At 43.6% G+C, this 25701-nt stretch overlaps 4 protein-coding genes across 4 annotated transcripts in view; 3 read left to right on the top strand and 1 right to left on the bottom strand.

Annotated features, from left to right (window-relative positions):
• Positions 1–11953, top strand: part of LOC139300743 (meiosis inhibitor protein 1) — a 54009-nt gene extending 42056 nt beyond the window's left edge. The window contains exons 31-33 of the mRNA XM_070923925.1: positions 545–676; positions 11023–11150; positions 11876–11953. Coding sequence (XP_070780026.1) covers positions 545–676; positions 11023–11150; positions 11876–11930 — 315 coding nt within the window. The 3' untranslated portion in view covers positions 11931–11953. The remainder of the gene's footprint in view (positions 1–544; positions 677–11022; positions 11151–11875) is intronic.
• LOC139299601 (uncharacterized) lies at positions 4682–5542 on the bottom strand (the record flags this gene model as incomplete). The annotated part of the gene is made up of 1 exon (XM_070922415.1): positions 4682–5542. A coding segment is annotated over one exon (861 nt), but the record flags the coding sequence as incomplete, so codon positions are not given.
• Positions 11954–16932: 4979 nt separating the features above from the next.
• ccdc134 (coiled-coil domain containing 134) lies at positions 16933–20406 on the top strand. The gene is made up of 6 exons (XM_070923805.1): positions 16933–17062; positions 17288–17409; positions 18393–18477; positions 18753–18934; positions 20028–20099; positions 20281–20406. Exons 1-6 carry the CDS (start codon positions 16933–16935, stop codon positions 20404–20406), a joined length of 717 nt encoding a protein of 238 aa, XP_070779906.1.
• A 1258-nt stretch (positions 20407–21664) lies between these two features.
• On the top strand, positions 21665–25622 carry LOC139300159 (uncharacterized). Its single transcript, XM_070923165.1, has 2 exons — positions 21665–21757; positions 22621–25622. The coding sequence occupies exons 1-2, from the start codon at positions 21736–21738 to the stop codon at positions 24648–24650; spliced, it is 2052 nt and encodes a 683-aa protein (XP_070779266.1). The 5' UTR covers positions 21665–21735; the 3' UTR covers positions 24651–25622.
• Positions 25623–25701: the final 79 nt, after the last annotated feature.

Here is a 25701-nt window from a genome sequence, read left to right as displayed (position 1 = left end):
ATGAAGGTAATAAAAACATAGAAGTGGTAGAAGTATTTCGATCACATAAGTAATGAGAGTGAATACAGTACAGTGTTATACAGGCTGACGCAGTACAACACATGGAAATTCAAGAAACATTACCATATTTTGTGTTGTGAACTAAGGCTCTAAATTTTCTTTTCATGTATTATTCAATGAAATCAGGGGACAGCTGTAACCCATTGAGCCGCCCCGTCACATCCAGGATTTCAGACACCGCTAAAGGGATTCTGTCTAAAATTTGGGGATTGATGTGGCTCTCTGCACCTTTCCCATATTTTCACATTTTACAAAATTGTAGCAGATTTAATTCCACATCAACCACAATATGAAATCACTTCAAGACGATAGCATGTTAATTGTTGCCTTGATTCTTTATGCTTTCCTTTTCGTCTCTCTTTATTTCTACCTCTTACTTTTCTCACTCTCCTCACTCTAATTCTGCTGTGTTCGTTAATGGTTGCATCCGTGCATGATTGTGCATTTGTATGTGTACGTCTATCTGTGTCTGTGTTCTCTGCAGCTCCTGCAGCACGGTAGTACAGCAGTGCTGTGGGACCCTGACCTCCTCCAGGTGATGGAGGCGGTGGAGAGGAGGGGGATGAAGGAGCTCAGCGAGGAAGCAGCACAGGCCCTCAGGCTGCTCCTCACACAGGTACACCTGTTCATGGTGTGCACACACATGCACGCTCACACCCAGATGAATTAATGTAAGACACACTTTAAGAACAAAACAACATAGGTCTTTAACATGCTGTTACCACTGAATATCTACATTCCTTGAACTAATGAATTAGTAAAGAAATCCAGTTCATACAAGTCGGGGTCATGCAGTGTTTATTCAATTCAATTCAATTCAATTTTATTTATATAGCGCCAAATCACAACAAAGTCATCTCATGACACTTTACAAAGTAGAGCAGGTCTAGACCGACTCTTTATAATGTTATTACAGAGACCCAACAGTTCCCACCATGAGCAAGCACTTTGGCGACAGTGGCAAGGAAAAACTTCCTTTTAAGAGGCAGAAACCTTGAGCAGAACCAGACTCTAGGTGGGCGGTCATCTGCTTTGACCGGTTGGGTTTTAGGGAGAGAGAGAGAGAGAGAGAGAGAGAGACAGACAGAGACAGAGAGATAGACATAGAGACACAGATAGACAGACAGACAGACAGACAGACAGACAGATAGGTAGGCAAAGATGTATGGCAGCACTAACAGTAGAAATAGCTGTAATATTAGCTGAGATTAATAATAGGAGCTTTAATAGTGACAGAACTACGACTAAACATAATAACGGTAGTGATGGGAGTCAGGCAGGCCCATGGCAGCAGCAGCACCCAGGCGTACCAGGACCACGATCCACAGCGACCTACGAGTCGACAAAGCACAAAGAAACTCCGGGGAAGAAATAAAGTTAGTAACATGCATTGGACTGTGATGAATGTGCAAAGATGAGGAGGGAGAGGAGGAAAGCTCAGTGCATCATGGGAAGTCCCCCGGCAGTCTAGGCCTATAGCAGCATAACTAGGGGGCTGGTCCAGGCAGGCCTGAGCCAGCCCTTAACTATAAGCGTTATCAAAAAGCAAAGTTTTAAGCCTACTCTTAAAAGTAGAGAGTGTGTCTGCCTCCCGGACCCAAACTGGGAGCCGATTCCACAGGAGAGGAGCTTGATAGCTGAAGGCTCTGGCTCCTGTTCTGTTTTTGGAGACTCTAGGAACCACAAGCAGCCCTGCATTCTGGGAGCGGAGTGCTCTAGTGGGGTAATAAGGTACTATGAGCTCTTTAAGATATGATGGTGCCTGACCAGTAAGAGCTTTGTAGGTGAGGAGAAGGATTTTAAACTCTATTCTAGATTTTACAGGGAGCCAGTGCAGAGAAGCTAATACAGGAGAAATATGATCTCTTTTCCTGGTTCCTGTCAGTACACGTGCTGCAGCATTCTGGATCAGCTGGAGAGTCCTCAGGGACTTATTGGGACAGCCTGATAATAAGGAATTGCAATAATCCAGCCTAGACGTGACAAATGCATGGACTAATTTTTCTGCATCTGTTTGAGACAGGATCTTCCTGATTTTTGCAATATTACGGAGGTGAAAAAAGGCAGTCCGTGAAGTTTGTTTTACGTGGGAGTTAAAGGACATGTCCTGATCAAAGACAACTCCGAGATTCCTCACGGTGGCGCTGGAGGCCAGGGCAATGCCATCTAGGGTAACAATATCCTTAGATATTGTATTTCTGAGGTGTTCAGGGCCAAGAACAATAACTTCTGTCTTGTCTGAGTTCAACATCAGATAATTACAGGTCATCCAGGTCTTTATGTCCTTAAGGCATGCTTGGAGGTTGGCTAACTGATGAGGTTCTTCTGGCTTGATCGATAAATATAGCTGGGTATCATCTGCATAGCAATGAAAATGTATGGAGTGTTTTCTAATAATATCCCCTAAAGGAAGCATATATAAGGTGAATAGTATTGGTCCAAGCACAGAACCTTGTGGAACTCCATGACTGACTTTGGCGTACATGGAGGATTCATCGTTAACATGTACAAACTGAGATCGATCTGATAAATACGACTTAAACCAGCTTAGTGCGGTTCCTTTGATGCCAATTAAATGTTCCAGTCTCTGTAATAGGATATGATGGTCAATGGTGTCGAAAGCAGCACTAAGATCTAACAAAACAAGTATAGAGACAAGTCCTTTGTCTGATGCAGTGAGAAGGTCATTTGTAACTTTCACCAGTGCTGTCTCTGTGCTATGATGAGCTCTGAAACCTGACTGAAAGTCCTCAAGCAACCTATTGTCATGTAGAAAGTCACACAGCTGGTTGGCGACTGCTTTCTCAAGGATCTTGGAGAGAAAGGGGAGGTTAGATATAGGTCTATAGTTGGCTAAAACCTCTGGATCAAGTGTGGTCTTTTTAAGAAGAGGTTTAATTACAGCAACTTTAAAGGACTGTGGTACGTAGCCTGTTAATAAAGACAGATTGATCATGTCTAGTAAAGAAGTGCTGACTAAAGGTAAAACCTCTTTGAGCAGACAGGTTGGGATGGGGTCTAAGAGACAAGTTGATGGCTTAGATGAAGAGATAGTTTTAGTAATTTGGTGAAGGTCAATGGGAGAAAAGCAATCCAAATATACATCAGGTTTTACAGCTATTTCTGAGATTCCTGTGTTTGAAGGTAGGATACCACCTGAAGACAGGAGGTGATCAATTCTGTCTCTAATAGTTAGAATTTTATCATTAAAGAAGCTCATGAAGTCATTACTGCTGAGGGTTTTAGGAATACATGGCTCAATAGAGCTGTGACTCTCTGTCAGCCTGGCTACAGTGCTGAAGAGAAACCTGGGGTTGTTCTTGTTCTCTTCTATTAGTGATGAGTAATAGGCTGCTCTGGCTTTACAGAGGGCCTTCCTATAAGTTCTAAGACTATCTTGCCAAATTAAACGTGATTCCTCCAGTTTGGTGGAGCGCCATTTCCTTTCAAGTTTCTGCACTGTTTGCTTTAATTTGCGGGTTTGGGTGTTATACCATGGAGCTGACTTTCTTTGTTTTATTATCTTCTTTTTAAGAGGGGCAATAGAGTCAAGTGTCAATCGCATTGAGCCTGCAGCACTGTCAACAACATTGTCTATTTGAGAGGGACGAAGGTTAGCATAGGAGTCCTCAGTTGTATTGAGACGTGGCATTGAATTTAATGCCGAAGGAATCACTTCCTTAAATTTAGCTACAGCACTATCAGATAGATATCTGGTGTAGACTTTTTTGCCTAATGGCGTGTAGTCCAGTAATAGGAATTCAAAAGTTATTAAATAATGGTCTGATAACAAAGGATTCTGTGGAAAGACAGTTAGATGTTCAATTTCAAGTCCATATGTCAGAACCAGGTCGAGGGTGTGATTAAAACAGTGAGTGGGTTTCTGTACCCTCTGACAGAAGCCAATCGAATCCAATAAAGAGGTAAATGCAGTACCAAGGCTATCCTTATCAACGTCCACATGAATATTAAAATCACCTACGATAATGACTTTGTCTGTTTTAAGGACTAAACCTGATAAAAACTCTGAGAATTCAGATAAGAATTCAGAGTATGGACCTGGAGCGCGATAGACTATAACGAATAAGACTGGCTTCAGTGTTTTCCAGGTTGGGAGTGAGAGACTCATAACGAGGCTTTCAAAGGAGTTATAATCCAGTTTAGGTCTAGAGTTCATCAACAGGCTTGAGTCAAAGATGGCTGCAACTCCACCTCCTCGGCCGGTGCCTCGAGGGATGTGAGTATTAGTGTGACTGGGCGGAGTGGATTCATTCAGGCTGACATACTCTTCATGACACAGCCAGGTTTCTGTCAGACACAGTAGATCAATATGATTCTCTGATATTAGCTCGTTTACTAATACAGCTTTAGATGACAGAGATCTGATGTTTAACAGTCCACACTTCATTTTCCTATTGTTTCGGCCTATAGCAGTAGTGGTCTTAATTTTTATTAAGTTTTTATTAATGACTCCTCTCCTGTTTAACTTTGGTTGAATTAATTTAAGTGGTCGGGGGGCAGACACAGTCATTATGGGGTTTTGGGTGGGTAACTGCTCTAATGGAAGCGCAGAGAAGCGTGTAGGACTGCGACTCTGCCTCCTGGTCTGGACTCTGGGTTGTCACGGTTTTGGTTCACTAATAAAGTCGGTCAGATTTCTAGATATGAGAGCCGCTCCATCCAAAGTGGGATGAATGCCGTCTCTCCTCATCAGACCAGGTCTCCTCCAGAAAGTCCGCCAATTATCTACGAAGCCCACATCGTTTGCTGGACACCACCTCGACAGCCAGCGGTTGAATGATGACATGCGGCTAAACATATCATCACTGGTCAAATTGGGAAGGGGCCCAGAGAAAACTACGGAGTCCGACATAGTTTTTGCAAACGAACACACCGACTCCACGTTAATTTTAGTGACCTCCGATTGGCGTAACCGGGAGTCATTACCGCCGACGTGAATAACAATCTTACTGTATTTACGCTTATCCTTAGCCAGCAGTTTTAAATTTGATTCAATGTCGCCCGCTCTGGCCCCAGGAATGCATTTCACTATGGTCGCTGGTGTCGCTAACCTCACGTTTCTGACTATGGAGCTGCCAATTACCAGAATCTGCTTCTCAGCGGGTGTGTCGCTGAGTGGGGAGAACCTGTTAGAAACATGAAGTGGTTGGTGGTGAACCGTGGGCTTCTGCCGAGGGCTATGCTTCCTTCGGACAGTCACCCAGCCTCCCTGGCTTCCCGGCTGCTCGGGAGCTGCCGGGGGACGGCTAGCAGGAGCTACACTGAGTCGGTCCGCACCGGCTACTGGGGGTTGGCTGACTACAGCCGTCTCCATGGTGCGGAACCGGGCCTCTAACTCGCTGAGCCTCGCCTCCAGCACGCTAAATAAACTACATTTATTACATTTACCATTATCGCTAAAGGAGGCGGGGGAATAACTGAACATCTGACACACCGAGCAGGACAGAGCAGGAGAGCGAGAAGGAGAGCGAGAAGGAGAGAGAGAAGCCATCGCTAGCTGCTAAACTAATGTAACAGACAGAATAGTGTGTAAACAACTGTGAGATTAGCGAAAAAGTCGCTAAAGAAGGAGAGAACTATCAGCGTTAAGCAAAACTAATGTACGTTTAAGTGGTTAGCGGCTATTTAGCCGCTGTAATGAAATATATACCAAACAAATATAACTTGTTTGAGCTTAGAGCGGCCAAACACACACGCTACCAATGACACAGAAGCCGGAAGTGAAGCAATACGCTTACCGCAGTACGTCAGACGTAAGACCAGTAGGCCCAGTATGTGTGTGTATATTACTTACATACTATTACTGAAATTTTTATTTCAGTAATAGTGGGAAATGTAGACGGAGAATACCAGGTTTGTTCCTGCAAATAAAATACCAGCATTTGCACAGCTGCACTGCAGTAGCAAAATGCCAATTTACAGCAGTAGCCTCACTGTGGGACCTCATCATACTTCACACAGTGGTGACATATAAATAGTTGACCGAGGGCTCTAGTGTGCCGTTGGAATTGCAAAGACCAAGAGAGAGCTGCAGACAAAATGACATCCGCAAGAGGCATCTCCACAGTTGATAGGAAATCACATGACCTCAGCAGCGGAAGGCATGAGGACTTTACAGCGGTCAGATACAGGGTCTATTATTATCTTTTTAAAACTTTGTTTACTTTTCTAAGGTTTTATTTAATGTTGTCTATCAAACTTTAATATAATGAAGAATCCAATAAGCGTAGGTACACCGTTATGGAGAAAATGCCAATGTAATGTGATTCAAAACCGGTCGTATTCAACAGTATGGTATCCATTCATTTAAACTCAGGATTCATTTACACAAATATTTTTAAAAAGTGCTTACATGACCTGCGACAACAAGACAAAAATTGCTAATGTTAAATTGGAGCCACTTATAAAATTTTCAAATGTATTTTCTCCATTTCAGTATACCTACGCTCACTGGACTCTTCAGTATATTAAAGTTTGATAGACAACAATGAATAATACCCTAGAAAAAACAACAAACTTTTTAAAGATTTTTAATAGACTCTGTATTACTGCTGTAAAGTCCTCCTGCTTTTCCTGCCACAAGAACAGAGAGGACTTTTTAACGACTTGAATTAACTTTATATTTGCCCATTTTTAGAAATCTATACTAATTGCAAACTTCTCAATTTAAAATATGTATAAAGTATAAAGCCTTTAAGAGAGTTAATTGACTTTTAAAATATATTTCCAATCAATAAACTTTGTATATTTTTTTAAAATCTGTGTACTACTTAAGAAGACCAACCTCCATTGCTGAGGTCACGTGATTTACTGTCAACTACGGAGGTGTCTCTTGTGGAGAGCCGCCATTTTGTGTAAGGTCAAAGGTCACCAATTAGGTTTGAGAGGTGGTGTAGCTCAGGTGTTGCTCCTGGAGTCCCGGCCTGCGCTATGTCTGTTGTCTGGGACTTGCGGTCTGTTGCCTGGAGCTGATGCCTCCGCAAACACACACTGAGCTTCTTTGCCTGTCAGGCTCCTGCTGGGACAGATCGAGCATCCTTACGCTTTGCCCACTCCACATCCCGCTTTCACTCTTGTAATTAATCATTAATGGTCAGATACCCTAATCTACACAAAACAAAGAGTCAGGACACTGTTGTGCTCTTGGGATACCATATACAGGTGGAGCAATACTTGCATGAGAGAACATTAGCTTTTAACTTGGTCCTTACGCTCTGCTCCACAATTCCAATTTCTGACCATTACTTTAAAACATTCCAAAAAGTTGGCCCTTCAATAGAAATGATAAAACTGAAGCTCCTGGTATATTTAACTCTGGGTTCTCTGATCACTGATTAATAGTTTGCATTAGAAATACAAAACAAGACACACAAGAGACCAAACCGGCTGGCTAGTATTTAGGCATTCAAGCAATAAATGCATAACTGCAGTCAGAGCTGCCAAGTCAGGATAATATTTGAACTTACTGTCTAGATTCTGGATGCCAGTCAAATCTATAAGAATAAAATCGCCACCTCTTTGCCTCCAAGTATTGAATCTGATGACTGTAAAGCTTTTAGTCTGTTCAGCTCTCAGTAGACGTTTTGATGCTGCTGGCCATTTATTTGAAGATTGCATACAGTTTCCTCCTGCAAATGCAAGTGACGTGCATCCAGACTCTGTACTCAACCTTTCACTGCTGATATTAGATGTAACCCCTACTAGCCATGGATGTTACAAAGTTGCTGTCAGTCTAAAGGCCTCTACTGGTTGATGAATGATTAATTCAAAGTGTTTATATATGTTATTCTGCACTATTTCTGCTGTGCGTATCCATCAAAGATGAACTTTTATCTCACAGATTGAAACAATCATTTATCAAAAAGATGGCATTAAAACTACGGTCCTCTTCAACGCTGAGCAAGGCATACCAAAAGGTCAGGCAAATTGCATTTTGATATCAGAAAAATACCATCATGTGGCAGTGACCCTCGGGTTAGTGTTCAGTCAGTGGTGTATTCTGAAATGAGTATTGTGTAGTTAATTTGAGTAACACAAAAATAATATGGCAAAAATACCTTAGGCAGTGCAGTTTGTTGTGGAGCTTCACGGGCATGTGATACATTTTAGTTTCCACCTGTAACAGTGGAATATTGTCATATTGTTGATACAGATTTGTTGATAGAAATAGGATACCCTACCAAAAGTACAAACAGAAAAGTAATAATTTTATTCCACAAATCATGACGTTGAATTGAGCAGAATAACAGCTTTGCTTAACTGTGATTGTTGCTCTGCACAAGCTTCTTATATAGTTATTATCATTTGTCAAGTCACGCAGATTCTCCCTCGAAGAAATACGGTATTGTATGAACTGGCTTCAAAGTCATATATTCTCTGTGAACATCTGGTTTCAGTAGAACATGATGAACTATGTTCTTGACGGTACCCTTGTTAGCTTTGCAGCAAATGCATAAAGCCCATCTGGGTTTGCTTCATGACATTATAAAACACAGAAGGAGTAGCAGCTACATCAGATTGCTTAGCTTCAAATTTGGCATCATACATAGGACCAGAAACGCATTCAGTATTCTGAAAGTAGCTCCGAATCAGAGCAGTGACAGAATGATGGCACGCACTGCAGCTCCCAGTACAGTGTGTGCCAGGGAATCATGAACTGTGTGAATGCGCGTGTGTCTGTCTGTTTGCTTGTGTAGTTGTGCGTATGTGTGCTGTGTATGTATCTGTGTTTCTGGAGACATCGAAGCTGCTTAGGGGAGGCAGGGTTCAATGTGACAGACACACTTCCCTTAACAGTCTCAAGACAGTACAAGTTTTCTCCCGACATCTCCTCTGCTCCAATCTGTCACACGTACACACACTCACATTTGCACACGTGGAACGTCACGATTTTCATAGGTTTTGTTGACGTGCCTGTGGACTGAAGTGAAATCTCTGCACATTTGTCAGTGGTCTGGTGTCACATAACCGTCAACTGAGTGTGTGTGTGTGTGTGTGTGTGTGTGTGTGGCGGCATGCATGCACGCACATGCTGTGAGCACACATGCATCATTTGCTTTTGCATTAGCACATGGCTATTTCCAGTCTTACAGTCACTCTATACATTTGCTTGTGTATGCCTATCCGATCCAGTGGCCAGTATAAAGGGTTAGCAGGGGAGAAGCTGCAGCTTGCGCTCCATACTTAGTTAGTATCTCCTCTCTCCTTTTCTTTTGCACTCAAAATTGTTCTCACCCCAGTAACTCCACTTCATTCACCTCTGTTTCCCCTTGTGCTCTTTTCAATTACTGAACAGTGTTGGAACAGGTTTTTTATCCTGCCCTTTCCTTCACCCGCGTGTTCCTCAAAATACCATCCTCCAGAGTCACTTGATGGAAACTGTTGCCAACTTTCAACTTTGAGTGCAACACATCACTTGTTGTGTATGAAGAGCCAGCAATTCCGCTTCGCTCTCTGGATACCCCTCAAAGTTACAGATTTTTTTGTTCCTGGTAACCATATATAGTCAGTTGCAGTTGTCAGTTGTTTGTCTTATCTGTTGGTGCAGTCTTGATGGTGTCAAATCAAAAATTGCTCTTGGCAGAGCAGTGTGCTGAGCTGAGTACTCTGACTGATCCCCACAAGCCAAGTATTGAAGTAGACATTATCCATTCTGTCTGAACCCACCGTCTTCACCATCAATTCTAATCCCTACCTGTGCACTCGAACTTCAAATCCACACCAGCCCTGACAAAAAGTTACAGGAAGTCTCTCAACCCTGCAGCCTTCAACTTAGTTGCCTACTCCAGTGGAGCCGAGAACGATGATTATGGCAATCTTGAAGAAGATGATGATAACTTGGTGATAATATAAGGGATCTTGGTGCTTTAATAACAATACTTGTGCTGCTGCAGCACACAACAATATTATATTGGTTTGAGGGTTACACAGTATTTCTTTTCTTCTTCCTTTCAGCTTTATTGATGCACCTTAATGTATTTTCTTTCTTTTTATTATTGTCTACTATTTTTATGTAAAGCAGATTGAATTCACCAGTGTATGTAATGTTCTGTACCAACGCTTCGATCTTCTGAAAAGATGTGCAGATCGAAGTTAGTGATGTTATTAAGTAACTCTGGATTCACTCACGTACACTGAAGTGACCTTCAGTTAGTCTCTGAACCTCTCGCTCCTGCAGGGGAGCTGATCAGTGGCAGCTCCGTGTTGGTACTGTGTCGGTTCCTCGTGAACAAGCTTGAACAGTAATCCTTGTTTTCAAAGTCTGCATTGGTGTTAGGACTGCTGGAAATGCACTGTGTCACTTTTAACTTTTGTAAAGGTTTCCTCTTGATTGTGAATATTTTCTACAAGATTTTCATTCACTTGTTGCTGCTTTTGGCGAGTGCTTGCTGGTCATTAATGCCTAAAGAATACTGTTACATATACAGTGCATCTCTATTTGCGGCTTCACAGCCTTTGTACACATTTGTATCTACTGTGTGTGCCTGTGACAGCTGAAATAAATAGTTTTGTTTTTGCAGTAGAAGACGTTCCTGTCTTGCTTACTTATTTAGCACTCTGCAAATCCCAGGTGTGTGTGTGTGAGTCCCCCTCTACTCCCTCCTGTAAGCTGTAACTATAAACAACAATTTTCCCTTTGTCAGCTTGTCTAGGTGTTTTGTGTTTTAAGTGTTTTGAAATGTATTTTCTATAGTTTTGAGAGAAAAAAATCAGCAATGTTGGTAAAAAAGAAGGCCTTAAGTTTCTTTCCCCTGCCTATTAACCTTTAGTCCCTATAATGGCATTATGTCCTGTGCTCTTTCTCTTCTCCTCTTTGGCTCTTCATTTCTTCATTCTCCTTTATGTTGCCATCACTTCCTTATTGTGCTGCTTCTCTCTCCTGATCTGTCTCTCCTTTTAATTTAACAAAATATAATTGTCGCTCTTCTTTCGTTCATTCAGATCCAGAGCAGTGTCCTGCAGCCGCCACCCACAGAGGAGCACAAGCAGAGAGTGAGGAGCATGACGGAGTCCCTCGGCCTGCAGACGCCAGCCGAGAGCTGCAGCCGCAGCCCGCCCAGCTACGTCTTGTATCCCTCACCAGAAGTGAAACGCACACATAAACATTACTAAACTGTACAAAACAAACACAGGCTGACATGCTGTATATGTTATGCAGGTACATGTACTCTCACCTATACACGAACTACAGCTCCCACCCTGCAAGAACCTCAGACATGCCTCTGTATTGTAAAAGCTGCAACACATACACATGCACACACACTCTCAGCACACAGTGAAAAATACCCATACTGTCCTTCGAATGTCAGCAGAGCTTCTTCATTGACTTTCTCTGGCAATTTATTGAATGTGTGTGTTGTGCTTTCCACTTAATCTCTTTGAAAGTGTGCTGTACAACACAGGGTCGTTACTGTATTTCAGTCACAGTCAGTACTTAAAAGGCTCCGTACATCTGTCACACACTCATTCTTCCTGTCGCCCACCCACACACACTCAGTCTGTGTCTGTTCAGTTTGATATCAGCTTTATTGGTTACTGTTATACAAAAAATAATATCGTCATATCACATTAATAGTTAATGAATACACCACTAACAAGGGGTGTCAGCTGTAATTGAAGCAGTAGTTTTATGCACGTATGTTCACTCAACACTACATACATACAAGTGAAACCTAATTTTAATATTGAGTTATTATTAATAACCTTGTCTTTGCAAGTGTCCTCATCATTTCAAGTGCAATAGTGACACCTACTTTCCCACCTTGCTTCATCGCTCCTTAACTATTGTCCTCAGGCGTGTTGGAGATGTGTCCATCTGTCTGTCTGACTTTACAGTGAAAGCCGACTGATGTTCCAGCTAAGTGATACTATAATGGAAGATGTTATTACGCTGTCATTTTGGCAGTTTGTTTCATTGTTCATTTATTGTTACATTCCTTGAATTCCTGTACACCTGGTGTGTTTTCTGTTCTGCCCTTAAAGCAGCACCAGGGTGTTTCTGCTACAGCATTTTCTAGACCACCTAAAGGCAGACACAGAACCTCAATTAGACATTTTTGTTCATAAACAATGACTTCTATTTGAATGTTACAACTATGGAGTGATAGATGTAGGTACGGTGAAACCTACCATTAGTGTTGTGATTTATTACTAGGACAGCCTCGTGTCGTCTTTTCCATGGATTCTGTAACGGGTCGTTTCCAGCAGATTAAAACAATGTCAAATTAAAATACTGTTGTTTTTCTGGGAATCCGGAAGTGCAAATCACTGTGATTCATTGCGACGCATGAAAATGAAAGACGACCCAAAGAAGTAATTGACCTGGTCATTGCAGGGATTATCGTCTTCATCCCGCACCTCAAGCCTCAGCTCGTTTTTCTTTAATATGCCCAGGGAGAAGGTTTTGGTCCCAGTCACAGTTGTAAATGACCCATCAGCACGTTCACGAAGCTGTCAGTTTGTTAGAGTGTGGCACCCTACAGGCCACTAGTGTGTTTGATGGTGACTGTTGGTGATGTACTTTGGAGATGTCAGCATTTGGCAAAAGTGTGCAGAAAATCTGTGATGAACTTTTCCTGTTGAGGACCTTTATCTACAATGTCTACTGGTGATGTCTGGATTAGGTTTCAGGTATTCCTGGAGGTGAAACTCCTCTTTATTTCTCAGGTGGTGTTTCAGTCATACAGGACAAGTCTTCTCACGTTCATTTAATTCAAAAACAAAGTAAAAAAAAAAGGGTTACCTTCTTGAAAATATACACACCTAAACGTTCACGTGGCCAAAACAGCAAGCTTTAAAAATGATCATCACCACCACTGTCAGCTTCAGTCACATCCTAAATGATATAGATATATCTATATATATCTATATATATAGATATATATAGATATATATCTATAGATATATATCTATATATATATATCTATATATATATATATATATATATAGATATTTATATAGATATATATGACCTAATATGTTCATGTTCTGAGTCTTTCTTCAGTCATTTTTCTGGAAATATTTTTTTTCATTTGGCTGGCAAAATGTCAGCACTGATGCATCATTATCTCAGAAGAACCACATGAGGGAAACGGAACGCGCCCCACGCTCTGGCGGTGTGTCTCCTTATATCCTCCGTGCGGAAACAACATCCTCCTCCGTGTTTAGCGCCCGCTGGCTGTCATTCGTCCAAGGCGAGCCAGCCGGTGCGATCGTGGCGCCGACGGAGTGGAGCAGCGAGAGCCGCATGTAAATGAACACCTCCTCCACCTCCGTGTTGCTGTCACCTGAGGATCTAGCGGGGCAAATTGACCGTCCCGTCCCCGTCACCGGCGAGTTGACCTCAAACGTCTTGTGGGGAGATAAAAGGCTGAACTGCACTACTTTGGAGCAAACCCTGTCCGCCAATCGCTGCCGTGTGGCGACGCCGTTTCTCGCCACGATACGGTGAGTGATCCGCGAGTTGTGTGGCTGTGATGTCCATCGCTTTATCGGTTGGATCTCCTGTGCTGGCCGCTGGCTGGTGGATCCAGCGGGGCATGCGGCTGCGATGGCAGGCGACTTGTCGAGGAGCGACTTAAAATACTTGGTTAATTTCCAAAAGCGCACCCCTTGAGGAAACCTTGTATAAATAATGGTGATGTTTTATTGCGGAGTGGGTTTATATCTCCAGCAGATATGCTCTTATATCACAGATGAAGTTAATTCACTCATTATTACCCGGAGACAGTCGCGCTGCTGGAGGGAACGCGGGTCAGGTAGGGGACGTGCAATCAATTAGGCAGTCTGTAATTGATGGTCCACATGACAGTCTTTATCCAGACTCTGCCATCATCATCACCATTACGCATGTCCGCGGCTCTGCCTCTGCATGAATGATAGCGCAGGGAGAGAGAGATGATGTGTCAGTCCTTGAACCTCAAGCCTCCCACAGCAGGCTGGCAGCCTGAAGGGGACTCTGGATCCACTCCTGCTGCACACCCAGCTGTCTGATCATCAGGCATCTTGCCTGTTCCGCCCTCTCAGGAGTCGCTCTCACCTCAAGGGTCAGTTTTGCCTCTTGAAATTGATGTCACAGAGTTGGTTTGAACTGATTCCCACTCTTGATTTGAAGATTATTTTCAGAAAATGCTTCTGTTTTTCTTGTCCTGCTTGTGTAGAGAAATTGCAGCTTGGCATTGCATCGTAGAATATCAGATGCATGTTTTCACACCACAGGGAATTCAAGCGGGAGCAGCTATCTTCACGGGCCTGTGGTATGATGAGATATGGTAGCCCACTTATCTGACAAAGCTGGAACCTGGATCTCCCACACAGGAAATCAAACTTCAGCCTCTCTGCCACAGGAGATTGTTGTTGGCAGAGAAGGAAATCTCCTCCGGCCAAGAGATTTACGTGGGCTTACACGTCTTCAGCAAGAAGTACTCTGCCTTCAGACCGCCCTGATGCGAAATCACTGCACCCCAATTGAGTGCCACAGTGACAGACCACATCTGAACCAGGCCATCCCACCTTGGATACTGAACATCAGTGGATCAGCTGGAGAGAAATCTATCCAGTCCAGGATTCAGTAGGCGAGCAGAGCAGCTGTGTGCAAGTGTGTGCGTTGAGCTGATGTGTGCGCAGTATGTGCTGCTGTACACCTCAAGACAGGAAGGCGGGGGAAGTGGGGATGATCTCCTTGCTGCTGTTATGACCACAGGCAGAAATCACCCTGGTGGATGTTATGTTAGTGGTTTAGCTGTCAAAGGTCTTATTTCTCCCTAAGCAGCCCACCGTAAGCTTCAGGGGCACTTGAAATTAACATAGTAGTGTGTCACATTCACTCTCATTTGGTCAGGCTATAGCCGACTGTAATCTGATCTCAAAACGTGAGTGCATAGTCATAGATTTTCCTATGACTTAGGTTTTCTAAAATGATCGTCCTGTGTAATTAGGGTTGCCTGCTTACAGTTAATGGATGCATTTAGACCCTCATTTCTGTGCTGCCCGTGCCACATTAGAGATGATTGACTTCTGAAAGTCTCAGCACTTTGCCCCGTTGCGCGGGAACGTTAACAGCAGCTGGATGTATGTGTTGACTGCATTAAATTGTGCCAGTGGCGATAACCTTTCTGCTCATAAATATCTGTCAGAGCTACATGGCTGACTGCTTGGAAGCACACAGGAACATCAAATAACCCGACGGGCTGCTGCTGCCACGGGAGAGACAAGCCCCCCTTTCCTTGGCTGTTATCTAGAAATATTGAGGCTTTCGACCAGCACTTAAGGATATTTAGTGCAGCGTTTCTCAGAAAGCTGGAAAGCTACCCAAAAGATGCTCTCAGAATGCACAAATTGGCCTTAATCGACCATTGTCTTCACAAAGCTGTCTTCGGGAACACTTGTTTCTGCTGACTCTGTAAGAAAAAAAGTTGACTTACACTTTTATTTTGGGGACCACAGAGACCACCACTCAAAGCCAGGAGCTGCAACAAAAAGGAGTTTGTTGTCAGTAAAGTCCTTCATGTCATATTGGCAGATCAGGAATAATATGTTGAGGTCTACTTTAAGATGAGAGTCTTTGGGCATGCTGTTGTCAGGATGTGCTGTAAAATAAAGCTGTTGTAAAACAGGAGGGAGTTTTAGTATGAAATCACACAACTGGTCCATGTTATCAGCACTCTGAAGAGGGTTAGTGTATGTCTAGGAGCATATGCGTTTCTTCTCTCCGATTTGAGTGAGATTTCTTAAGGGGGCTCATTCAGTCTCAATTAAGATTCAGACCCGAGACGTTTGCTCACTTCCTAGTCCTTCAGATTCAAGAATCGGCAGCCGGGCTTGTAAAGATTAATTTTGTTCAGTGCAAAATCAAGTCCCTGCTGCTCATTATCCTCTCGCACAGCCTCATACTCCTCCTATATCTTGCACTTGCTCTCCTATCAGTATCTTTCAGTTTCACAGCCATGTCTTAGCAAAGGTAGATGAAATATTCACCAGGAAAGCTGTTGTTTCCCGCAGGGTCTCTCCCCCCCCCCCCCCCCCCCCCTTAACGCCCCTCCGCTCATCTCTTGCCTCCTGTCCTCCTGCTATTCACAATCTGACTCTCCCTGCATGCCCCACACCCCCATCCAAGCCCCATACCCCTCTTCATCCCTCTGATCTGTATCATTGATTGAGTTAAATGATGCATGAATTGTGTCTTGTAGCTTCCCCCCCCCAAATTACTGCTGTTTTCTGCTAATGTTTTCTTAAAAATGTGGCTTTCATCAAATTTTCATTTGATGAGGCCCTATTTTTAGCTGTTGTATTTATCTTCCCTCCCTTTCAAATGTATAAAAAGCCCCAGAGGGAAAGGAAGTTGCAACTGGATGAATATATTGAAGAAGACCACTGCTTTGGGTAGAGACACAAGGGGGACGGGGGAGAGGAGAAGCAAGAGTCTGGTACAGAGATTGTAAAGGTTCCTCTGGGGATTATGCAAGTGCCAGACATCAGATGTGTCTTTTTGAAAGGAGCATAAGGAGCCCCTCTTCAAATGCCGACTACCCTCTAGTGTTACATATTGACCACTTATCCCCAGCATGTCTCTCTATTTCACATATTCCATTCGTATCACAGGAGAGGGAGCTTCATGTATAAGAAAACTATTTCAGTAAAAGCTCACTGTTTTTAGATGAAAGTGAAATCTGTATCAAAAGGAAATGTGTTCAGCATGACAGTCATAGTCAGAGAATTCTGTTTTTAAAATGCGCAGTCTTCCTCCTGTAGCCTTAAACAAATTGAAACCAAACAACTCTCTGCCAGTATTTTGATGTTTAACAATGTAATGTGCCGCACGTTTCACGGCTTGTCATCTCTGTGTTCAGAAGAATGCCTCTCTGCCGACCCCTGCTGACCATGCAGAGTGTGTGCGCGGTGGTCCTGGCACTCGCCGCTGCCGCCCTCAGCGCGGCCGACTCAGACATGCACAGGCCGAGACATGACTCCAACCTGGAGATCTGTATCCTTCTGCTGTCCGTGTGCAGAGCCTGCTGCCAAATGCGGCGGCATGTCTGTGAATGTGAATGTGAGTGTGTGTGTGTGTGTGTGCGTGAACTTATGCATGTTCATGAAAACGTTCCTGTGCCTTTTAATGTGACAGATGGGTGCGTGAGTGAGTATGTATGTGAGTTATGCCCATGTGGCAAGTGTGTGTGTGTGTGTCTTCCTGACCTCCTCCTATCAGACAAGCGGCTGTTTGAGACCAAGAGGAAAGATCAGCTGAACGCACTCAAGAACCTGGTGGAGCTGAATGACATCAATCAGCAGTACAAGATCATAGACATCATGCTCAAAGGACTGTTTAAGGTAGTGTGTGTGTGTGTGTGTGTGTGTGTGTGTGTGTGTGTGTGTGTGTGTGTGTGTGTGTGTGTGTGTGTGTGTGTGTGTGCACGTGCACTCACATCATATGCTCTTAAAGTCAAGCACAGACAAGGCCACAAGTATCCAGAAAAAGTACACTAACCGCAACAGTTATTTGTAGGAGCTCAACCTTCTCCTGCTCTGCTCTCAACAGATTGAAGGATAAGAAGGTTCGCGAATCAAAATCCAATGATTACGTTCAGCATGTTCCCTCGCATTCATTTGAATGTTAATTCAGACTCTGCTGCCTGCAATGCCATTCACTCACACTGAGCTCTGAGCTTTGCTTTACAGTGTGCGTCAGTTTCCCAGAGGACAGTTATCTATGCATCTGCGTGTCTCTCAAGGACAACTAGCATGCTCAACCTTCAGTGCCTGAAATACATTGTCAGCATTTCTAAACCGCTATGAGTGTGAGATACAGTAGAGTGCTTCACAGTGTTCCTGCTTATATCTCTTCCACATACTGCCCCCACAGACTCTGCACTGACTCTAATCTCAGTCGGTGTCTTTTTGTGCTCAGTTTGTCTATTTTAACCCCGATATGACATAAAGAGTGAAATCTCTTCTCCCAAAAGACATATGTTTAACTTTATTATCTAAACCACTTATTGTAAATCGCGTCTTTTTCTGACCACTTGTTGCTTGTCAAGTTCATTTATTGTCATGTACACAACAGTTACACTGAAGCAGTTGTTGACAATGAAATTCTTAGATCTCAGGCTCCCTCCAACTGTGCTTTCACTGAATCCACTATGAAGCTGCGTTTCCTCAGCAGTGAAAGTGGTCTGTAAAATATAATAGGAATAAATTTTCCTTTAAAATCTTAACTGTGTTTTCCACCTGCATTACCTGAGCAACTGTAATCCACAGCACATAGTGTGAAGTCAATAAACCTGGCTATTGAGCTATTTTTTCCCAATTTAAAGGTGTTGGAGGACTCGAGACAAATCCTGGTTGCGGCCAACATGCAGGCTGATGACCCTTTCCCAATGGACGACAAGATTAAAGAAGGTCTGATTCACTTTTACACCTCAGCTGTTTCATCATTTCATTTTTACAATGTCTCCTTCTCTTGGTCTGCTTATATAAGCCTCTTTATTTAGCAACATCCCCAGTGTGTCTTTCACACTCTGATTCTGTCTCCACCACCTCTGACTGGTTTGTCTTGTGCTCTGTTAACCGTTTCTAAAAGCTCCACCTCTGTCTCTCTCTCTCTCTCTCTCACCCTCACCCTTCTCCTCTAATCGACCTGTTTCTCTCTTCTCTCTCTCTATAAATCTCTGCAGCCTATTCCCATGTGGTGGAGAATACAGCGTTTTTTGGCGACGTGGCGTTGCGTTTCCCCCGCATTGTCCACCACTACTACGACCGGAACCCTGACTGGGGCGGTCTGCTGCGCTGGGGGCTGAAGTTCTGTAACCAGACAGGGGTTTTCACAGGGGGAGCCCACCAACATGTCCTCACACTTGTAAGACCAGACAATCGCCTTTCCTGTCCGTAATGTAACTGTTACCTGTCGATGGCAGTATTGTCACAATCCACTGATGTCCTCTGCAGTAAGGTTGTGTAAGGGCTCCGCATTAGACTTGTTGAATTTGGAAAATATATGTGAGATCACATCAGGTAATTTGGTTAGTAGTAAGTAAGTAAAGGCCTTCAAAATATGAAAAATTGTAATTCTTTCAACTTGTACCTGCATTGTGTAAGGTTTGCATGGGTTTTCATATTGACAACTGACTCTCTTTAGTTTCTTTTTGCAGTTTTCTGTACATTTGAATCCTGAGCAAAATGTTTGATATGATGATGCATCAAATCTCCGCTGAAAGAAATTAATCGAACCGAATCATTGATGGATCAAACAGTTAGAGCCCTATTGTGAAGTCTCGATGCAGAATTGAACAGAAGTGCATGATGAAATGCTTATGCATAGACGTGACAGAACCATCATAGTTCAGGTTATACAGTAGATATGGAGATTTTAGTGCAATCGGCTGTCATGTCAGAGTGCAATACATCCTCAGTGTCGGCTAATACCTCTCTGTCATCCCTGCAAAATGTGTCATTTGTCATCTGATTTGTTCATGATGTATTGTGGCCTTTTGAAACTTAAAAGCGCAAAGCAGATAAAATGGTATTGCCCGTTTTAATATATGGGTTAATGAACTAAACTCTTGCAGGATTAATCTGTGACCTTAGCAATGTGCCAAGAGGATTATATAGTGGATTAATTCTGAGACTTAAAGCAGCAGCACTTAGCGCCCTGAAAGTGTGCATCCAGCCCTCACTTGTGCCTCAGTAACCCCTCTCGTAGTTTCCTATCCCCTCCTCTCTATTTCTTGTAGCTCATAGCGTCTAAAGCCGAAATGACAAAATGATAAAATAAGATGTAATGCTCAGAAGAAATGTCGATTTATGTCTGAAACTGCTTGCCAAATTGTATCATACTGCTTTTTAGCTGTAGAATAAGCGATTCCTTATCTTCCTTATGCCTTTTGAAGAAATGATAATGAGATCCTCCTCTTCTTTTCCTCTGTCATCTGTCTATTCCACTCATCTCTCAGATGTCACAGGAGCTGGGAATAACAGAGAAAGCCCCAGACTTTACAAACCCGTACCGCACAGAGAGAGACGATGTGAGTAGGATGCGTGCATGTTTGTCCACACTCTCCTCATGACTTAAGGGGACGTACACCTTTGCGACTACTAACAATAGTAACACAGACAGATCTTTGCGCTATCATACTTTTTGTCGGGAAAAAGTCCCTAAAATAACACCTCTCACATAGCCTCGATAAAAATGTGTGTGTCTCTCAGGTGCTTCACACTGCCGAGGCTTTCCAGAAGATCCTGAGGGAGGAGGAGAAGAGGAGGAGGAAAGAAGAGAAGAGGAAAGAAATCAGGAAAGGCCCTCGCATCTCCCGCTCCCGCACCGAGCTATAGCGCTGCACCTCCGTGCTTGAGGAGAGCAGAGGAGACGAAGACGAAGGAGCGTCCGCACAGTCCACAAGGGGTGGCTTGACTTGTAGACTCCGATGACGGTGAAGGAAATAAAAGCTGTCATCACTTGTACAAAAGCCAGGTGCTCTATTGAAAACAAGAGAGGAACCTTCAGAGTGACACAAAAAAAGTAAAGTGGAAGTGGAGGTTGGTCAGTTTCTGACAAAGCCTGAATCGCTGTACATCTACAGTGATTTATAATTGGAAAATCTAACGTTGTATAAGAGGAAAAAGACGTCTCTGGACCAGGAATTAATAAGGGAAACTCCTTTTTGATAACTTGAGGATTACTTTGGAATATAATTAATTTTAGTATAATAAATTTGCTTCAAACTTTGCAAAACCCCACTGTATTGTGTCTGATCTAGATTGAGTGTTTCTAAAACCCATATGCTTCAAATATGTGTGGTTGCCAAATATAAATTTGACCTCAACTCATTGAAATGGGCCTGTTTCTGGTTAGGTTGAGCTTGAATTGGAATATCACTTTATTTTGGTTTCTTTATGTTTTGTTTTGGAGGGATGTTTGTGAAAAGGCAGATTTCTGTTCTCATTGCTGTTCAAAGTTTTAAGGATGCATTTTATGTTTTGTCTGCCTCAAGGACAGTATAACGGTACATATTCTGTTTTTTCACCATCAGAGGGGGTCATCAGTGCATTTTCCTTTTCCATATATTGCAGTCTTTTTGAAACCATTATTGTTTCTACACCGATCCCTGTAGGTGTTTCACTGACCCCTAATTAAGAATTGTTTTATCCTGTCAACCACAACCCTTCATTTCACGGCCCTGCAACTGTTTCTGTGTTAATTATTTAGTCTTTAGTTGTTGTTGTTTTGTCTTTTTTCTATTTGCTGGAAATTGACATATTTTAATGGTTTAGATCTATGGAATTGAGATTGATGTAATTTTGAAATAGTATTACGACTGTTATCAAACTATATGTATATTCAGAGAAAGAATATCATTGCTGCAGAATGAACAAGCCATTTTGTTATCAAATTTGCTGAAATAAAGTGACTCTGATATGTACAAAAAAAAACAGCGTGTTCCCACAGTGTGTGTGCGCGTTTGTGTGCGGGTGCCACAGATAGTTGAGCCGATCAGCCAACAGAGGGCGGGCATCACCAGACTTCCTCCCAACTAAAGTCCAATGTTTTCTGTTTCTGAACAGTTTGAGCTCAAACCAACATGTAGCTTTAGCTTCACTCAGGAGATGAAAACGAAAGCTTGAACGCAGAGAAGACACGACCTCTTTTAGTAAGACTGAACTATGTCTTACAACGTGGACTGTGGTGAGATGACCTCTTCGTGTCGTGATAGTTGCTGTTGTCGTCATGAATTAGCAACTTGCTAAGGTTAGCTTACTAAAGCGGAATTACTGTTGGCAGTCAAAAAGGTGTTCAACTCAGCCAGCGTCAGGTCTGAAAGCATGGCGTTAGGGATTAAAACCCGACCTCTGCATTTAATGTCTGGTCTGTCGTTTCAGGGTTTATCAGCGGGTGGTATTTGAGATATAAACATCAAGCCTAGGCATCTTAGTGGGTAACGCTAGCAACGTCCTGACTTCACTTGGATGTAACGTGAATGTTAGCTAACCTACTTAGTTGTGTTTCTGTCCAGAAGCTTCCTGACAAACACCGGCTTTTCTAGGCCTGTTTCATGTCACATAACACAAGACTTTTACTGTCTACGTTTGTACAGCCAGTGAAGAAGAGTAAATGACAGGTTTCCATGGTTTGTGTCAGCCTACGTGAACTGTCAATGGTCTCAGTGAGGAGGAAGTGAGGAATACTTTTGCCTTCCCCCGCATTAAGTTTCGCGCTCCCCCTGATAACAGGAACAGCTGTTGTGTTGGTGCAGTCCACCTATAATACTCTGCCAGTTTAGGGAAACGCTGTGCAGAGACTACAGAAAGGAGAGACGATGTGACTCTTTACATTCTGCAGTTATTGCTCATTACTCCTTTCAAAACTGTGAACAGCCACTGGTCAGATATGACTGATGTGTTACCAATACAGTGTTAGTTACACCCAAATAAACTGTGTCACAGCCATAATCATAACAACCACAGCAGCCATGGCTACAGCCACAATCACAGCGACAGCAACAGCCAAAGCTATGTCATCCTAAGTTACAGACCATCTCTGTTGTGCAGTTTTTCCACCAGGGGATGAAAAGGAGAAAAGGGAGCCAGTTCACACGGAGGGTGAGAAGGAAGGAGACGACTCTGAAACCAGATGGAGTGAAGAACTCAGGCTGGTCCTCATTGGAAAGACTGGATCTGGCAAGAGTGCATCTGGAAACACCATCTTGGGCCGCAGGCAGTTCCTATCACAGATCAGTGCCAGCTCTGTCACCCAGATCTGCCAGCTCGGGAGCACTGATCTCGCTGAGGAGGATGGCCAGACTGTCACACAGAGGAGGATGAGACGAGTGGCGGTGGTTGACATGCCAGGTTTTGGGGACACTCACCTCAGTGCAGAGCAGATTCATGCAGAGATAGCCAAATGTGTGTCTCTCTCTGCCCCTGGTCCACATGCTTTCCTCCTGGTGGTGCCAATAGGACGATATACAGACAATGAGAACCAGGCTGCCTGCGAGTTGACCAAGATATTTGGGGAGGATGCAGTCCGTCACCACACAGTGGTTCTTTTTACCAGGGGTGATGACCTGGAGGGTATAGCGATCGAAGAGTACTTGAGGGAGACTGCACCTGCTGGGCTTAAGGCTCTGATTGACAGGTGTGGGGGCAGGTACCATGTACTCAACAACAAAGACCCCAGTAACTCAGCGCAGGTTCAAGAACTCTTAATGAAGGTGGACAAGATGGTGAAGCAGACTAGCGAGGGGTTTTATACCAATATCATGTTTTGTGAAGCAGAGGCTGCCATCAGGGAGGAGCAGAAAAGGATGTTGAGGGAGCGAGGGCAAGCAGAGGGAGAGGAACAAGGGGGAAACAACTGCAGCATAGAAGAACAGGCTAAACTTGCAAAACGAAGGAAGTGTGACTTGGAGGCTAATGAATCAGAGACCACTGACAGGGGATCACAAGGGGTCAGGAGGAAGGAGTTGGAGAGAGGAAATGAAGAGGATTTTAGGGTGGAGAGATGGACAGAGGAGAGTAGAGGCAGCACCTTCAGCTTCCTGAGAGACAGAGTTGAACAATGTAGGGACCAGTTCAGAGGCAGGCGTAGAGACTTCAGCAGGGCCGTGAGCAGGCGACAGTCTCTCCGTTCATCCTTGATGCACACAAGGAGGGAGGCTGCGCTCTCTGCTAAGGTCCTGGAGAGAATTAAAATCGTGGTGGCTGCTGGAGCCACAGGCATGGCCGTGGGGGCAGTGTTTGGGGCAGCTGCCCCTTTAGCAGCTGCAGCCGGGGCATCTCTTATGGGGAACTCAGTTGGTTTTGCTGCAGGTCAGTTAGCTGGGATGTCTGTAGCGGGAGGCACAGGTGTTGGGAAAGCTGTGGGGGCCATAGTGGCAGCAGCCTCAGGGAAAACTGCAGTGGCTCTGGGGGCAGCAACAGGTGGAGTTTTGGGTGGTTCTGTTGGAGCCATCGCTGGTGCTGAGGCTGTCAGCCCTGGGAACGGTGCTCTTGATGCCCTGGGGCAGGTTAGTGTCATAGGAGCGTCTGTTGTCGGGGTGGCAGCAGGTGTGGGAGGCACCATGGGAGCTGGGGCTGCTTTAGGCGCAGCTCTGGAGGGAGCAGCTTTAGGTACAGCAGCCCTCAGTGGAGCTGAAACTGCATCAATAGGAGCCGCAGGTGTAGCCAATGCTTCTGTAGCTCAGAGTAGTTTAGTTGCAGCAGCAGGGCAGCATGCAGTGACCACTGTAGGAAGTGTAGCTGCAGGTGCTGGGACGCCTCAGTGTGCTGCAGCAGGAGCGGCCTCAGTGGCCTTAGCTCCAGAGATGGCTGTGAATGTCCCAATGGCTGCTGGGTCTGCCAGTGCTGTGTGTGGGTTAACAGGGCCCATTGTGGCATCAGTGGCCAGCAGGGTGTCAGAGCCCTGGGGCACTGTGGCAGCAACGACACACATCTTGAGTGCAGTGGCTGAGATAGGCAAGGCTGCAGCAGGCATTGCCCTGGCTGGTGGTCTGGTAGTGAAGGTGGTAAAGGAAAAAGTCAGATGTGGCACAGGCAGAACAGAAGAGAAGAAGTCTTATGAGATCTACTGGAATAAATGAATACAGGCTAAGACTGGAGTCATAATCCAGTGAATGAGATCGTATTCATATTTTTTCCTAGCCTCCTGATGAAGTTCTTGACTCCACTGTAGCTTCCCTCAGTGAGAGATATTGCTATTAGAACGGAAATGCAAACCACCTCAAAGATGCACAGTTAGCAGCCAGTTCAGTGTAATATAAAACAATATCATATGAACAAGTAATCACAAATTATAATAAATACAAGAAAGCAGAAATTGTAATTGCAAATGGTGGTTTGAAGCGGGTGAATGACTTCAGTGACATTTGCAATGCTGGGTGGGATGACTAATATAGGATATCAGGTACACAGTCTTCTGATACTTTTGCTGTATGTATTTCTCTTTTTTTTCCAAACACATTTTTTATCAAAATCAACCTTTACACTGATTAATCTTGCGACTGGTTGGTTTTGGAACTTGACCTAACACCTTCATGCTGTTTTTCTTTATGAAATGAAAAAGACAGATTTACTTCTGGAAACTGGAGTAGCATGTTCTGGGGGGGAAGAAACGGTTAAGCTGTGTAAGCTCAGTTGAATGAATGAAATGCATTTCATAACAAAATGACTTTCCTGAAGAAGAATCACAGAACTATAAACAGAAAGTAAGAAATTCTCTTAAGCACCATATTACTGTGTTTGCTGGGTGAGATTAATCTGTTAATGTAATTAATCTTACTTGTTACAGTAATGAGTGTTGAAAATGAACAAAAAAGGAATGAAGTCTTACAAAAGCATTTGAAATCCTAAAGTGTTTGAGAGTGGGTGGTTGTATTACAATGTTTTACTTCCCGTTTCACCTCCTGTAATATGTAAACCAGACAAGAGTTTTGCAGTTATATATTAACACTGGTTTTGACCGACCAGTGCCTGTAGATATATCAACAGCTGATCAGTGTGTTCACTTTCTTGCAGTGAAATAAAAAAAAAGACAGTATTCTTCCATGACTGAATATTTTGTCTTGGTCTCTTATTATCTGTGGTCTTATTTTTTGTCTTGTTGTGGAGTTGTTAGTTGTCTTTTTTGCCAAT

The sequence above is a fragment of the Enoplosus armatus genome, chromosome 17 (genome assembly GCF_043641665.1).
Source record: "Enoplosus armatus isolate fEnoArm2 chromosome 17, fEnoArm2.hap1, whole genome shotgun sequence".
NCBI lineage: Eukaryota > Metazoa > Chordata > Actinopteri > Centrarchiformes > Enoplosidae > Enoplosus > Enoplosus armatus.
Note: the sequence above shows the minus strand (reverse complement) of the source record. Positions and strands in the feature narration are given on the sequence as shown.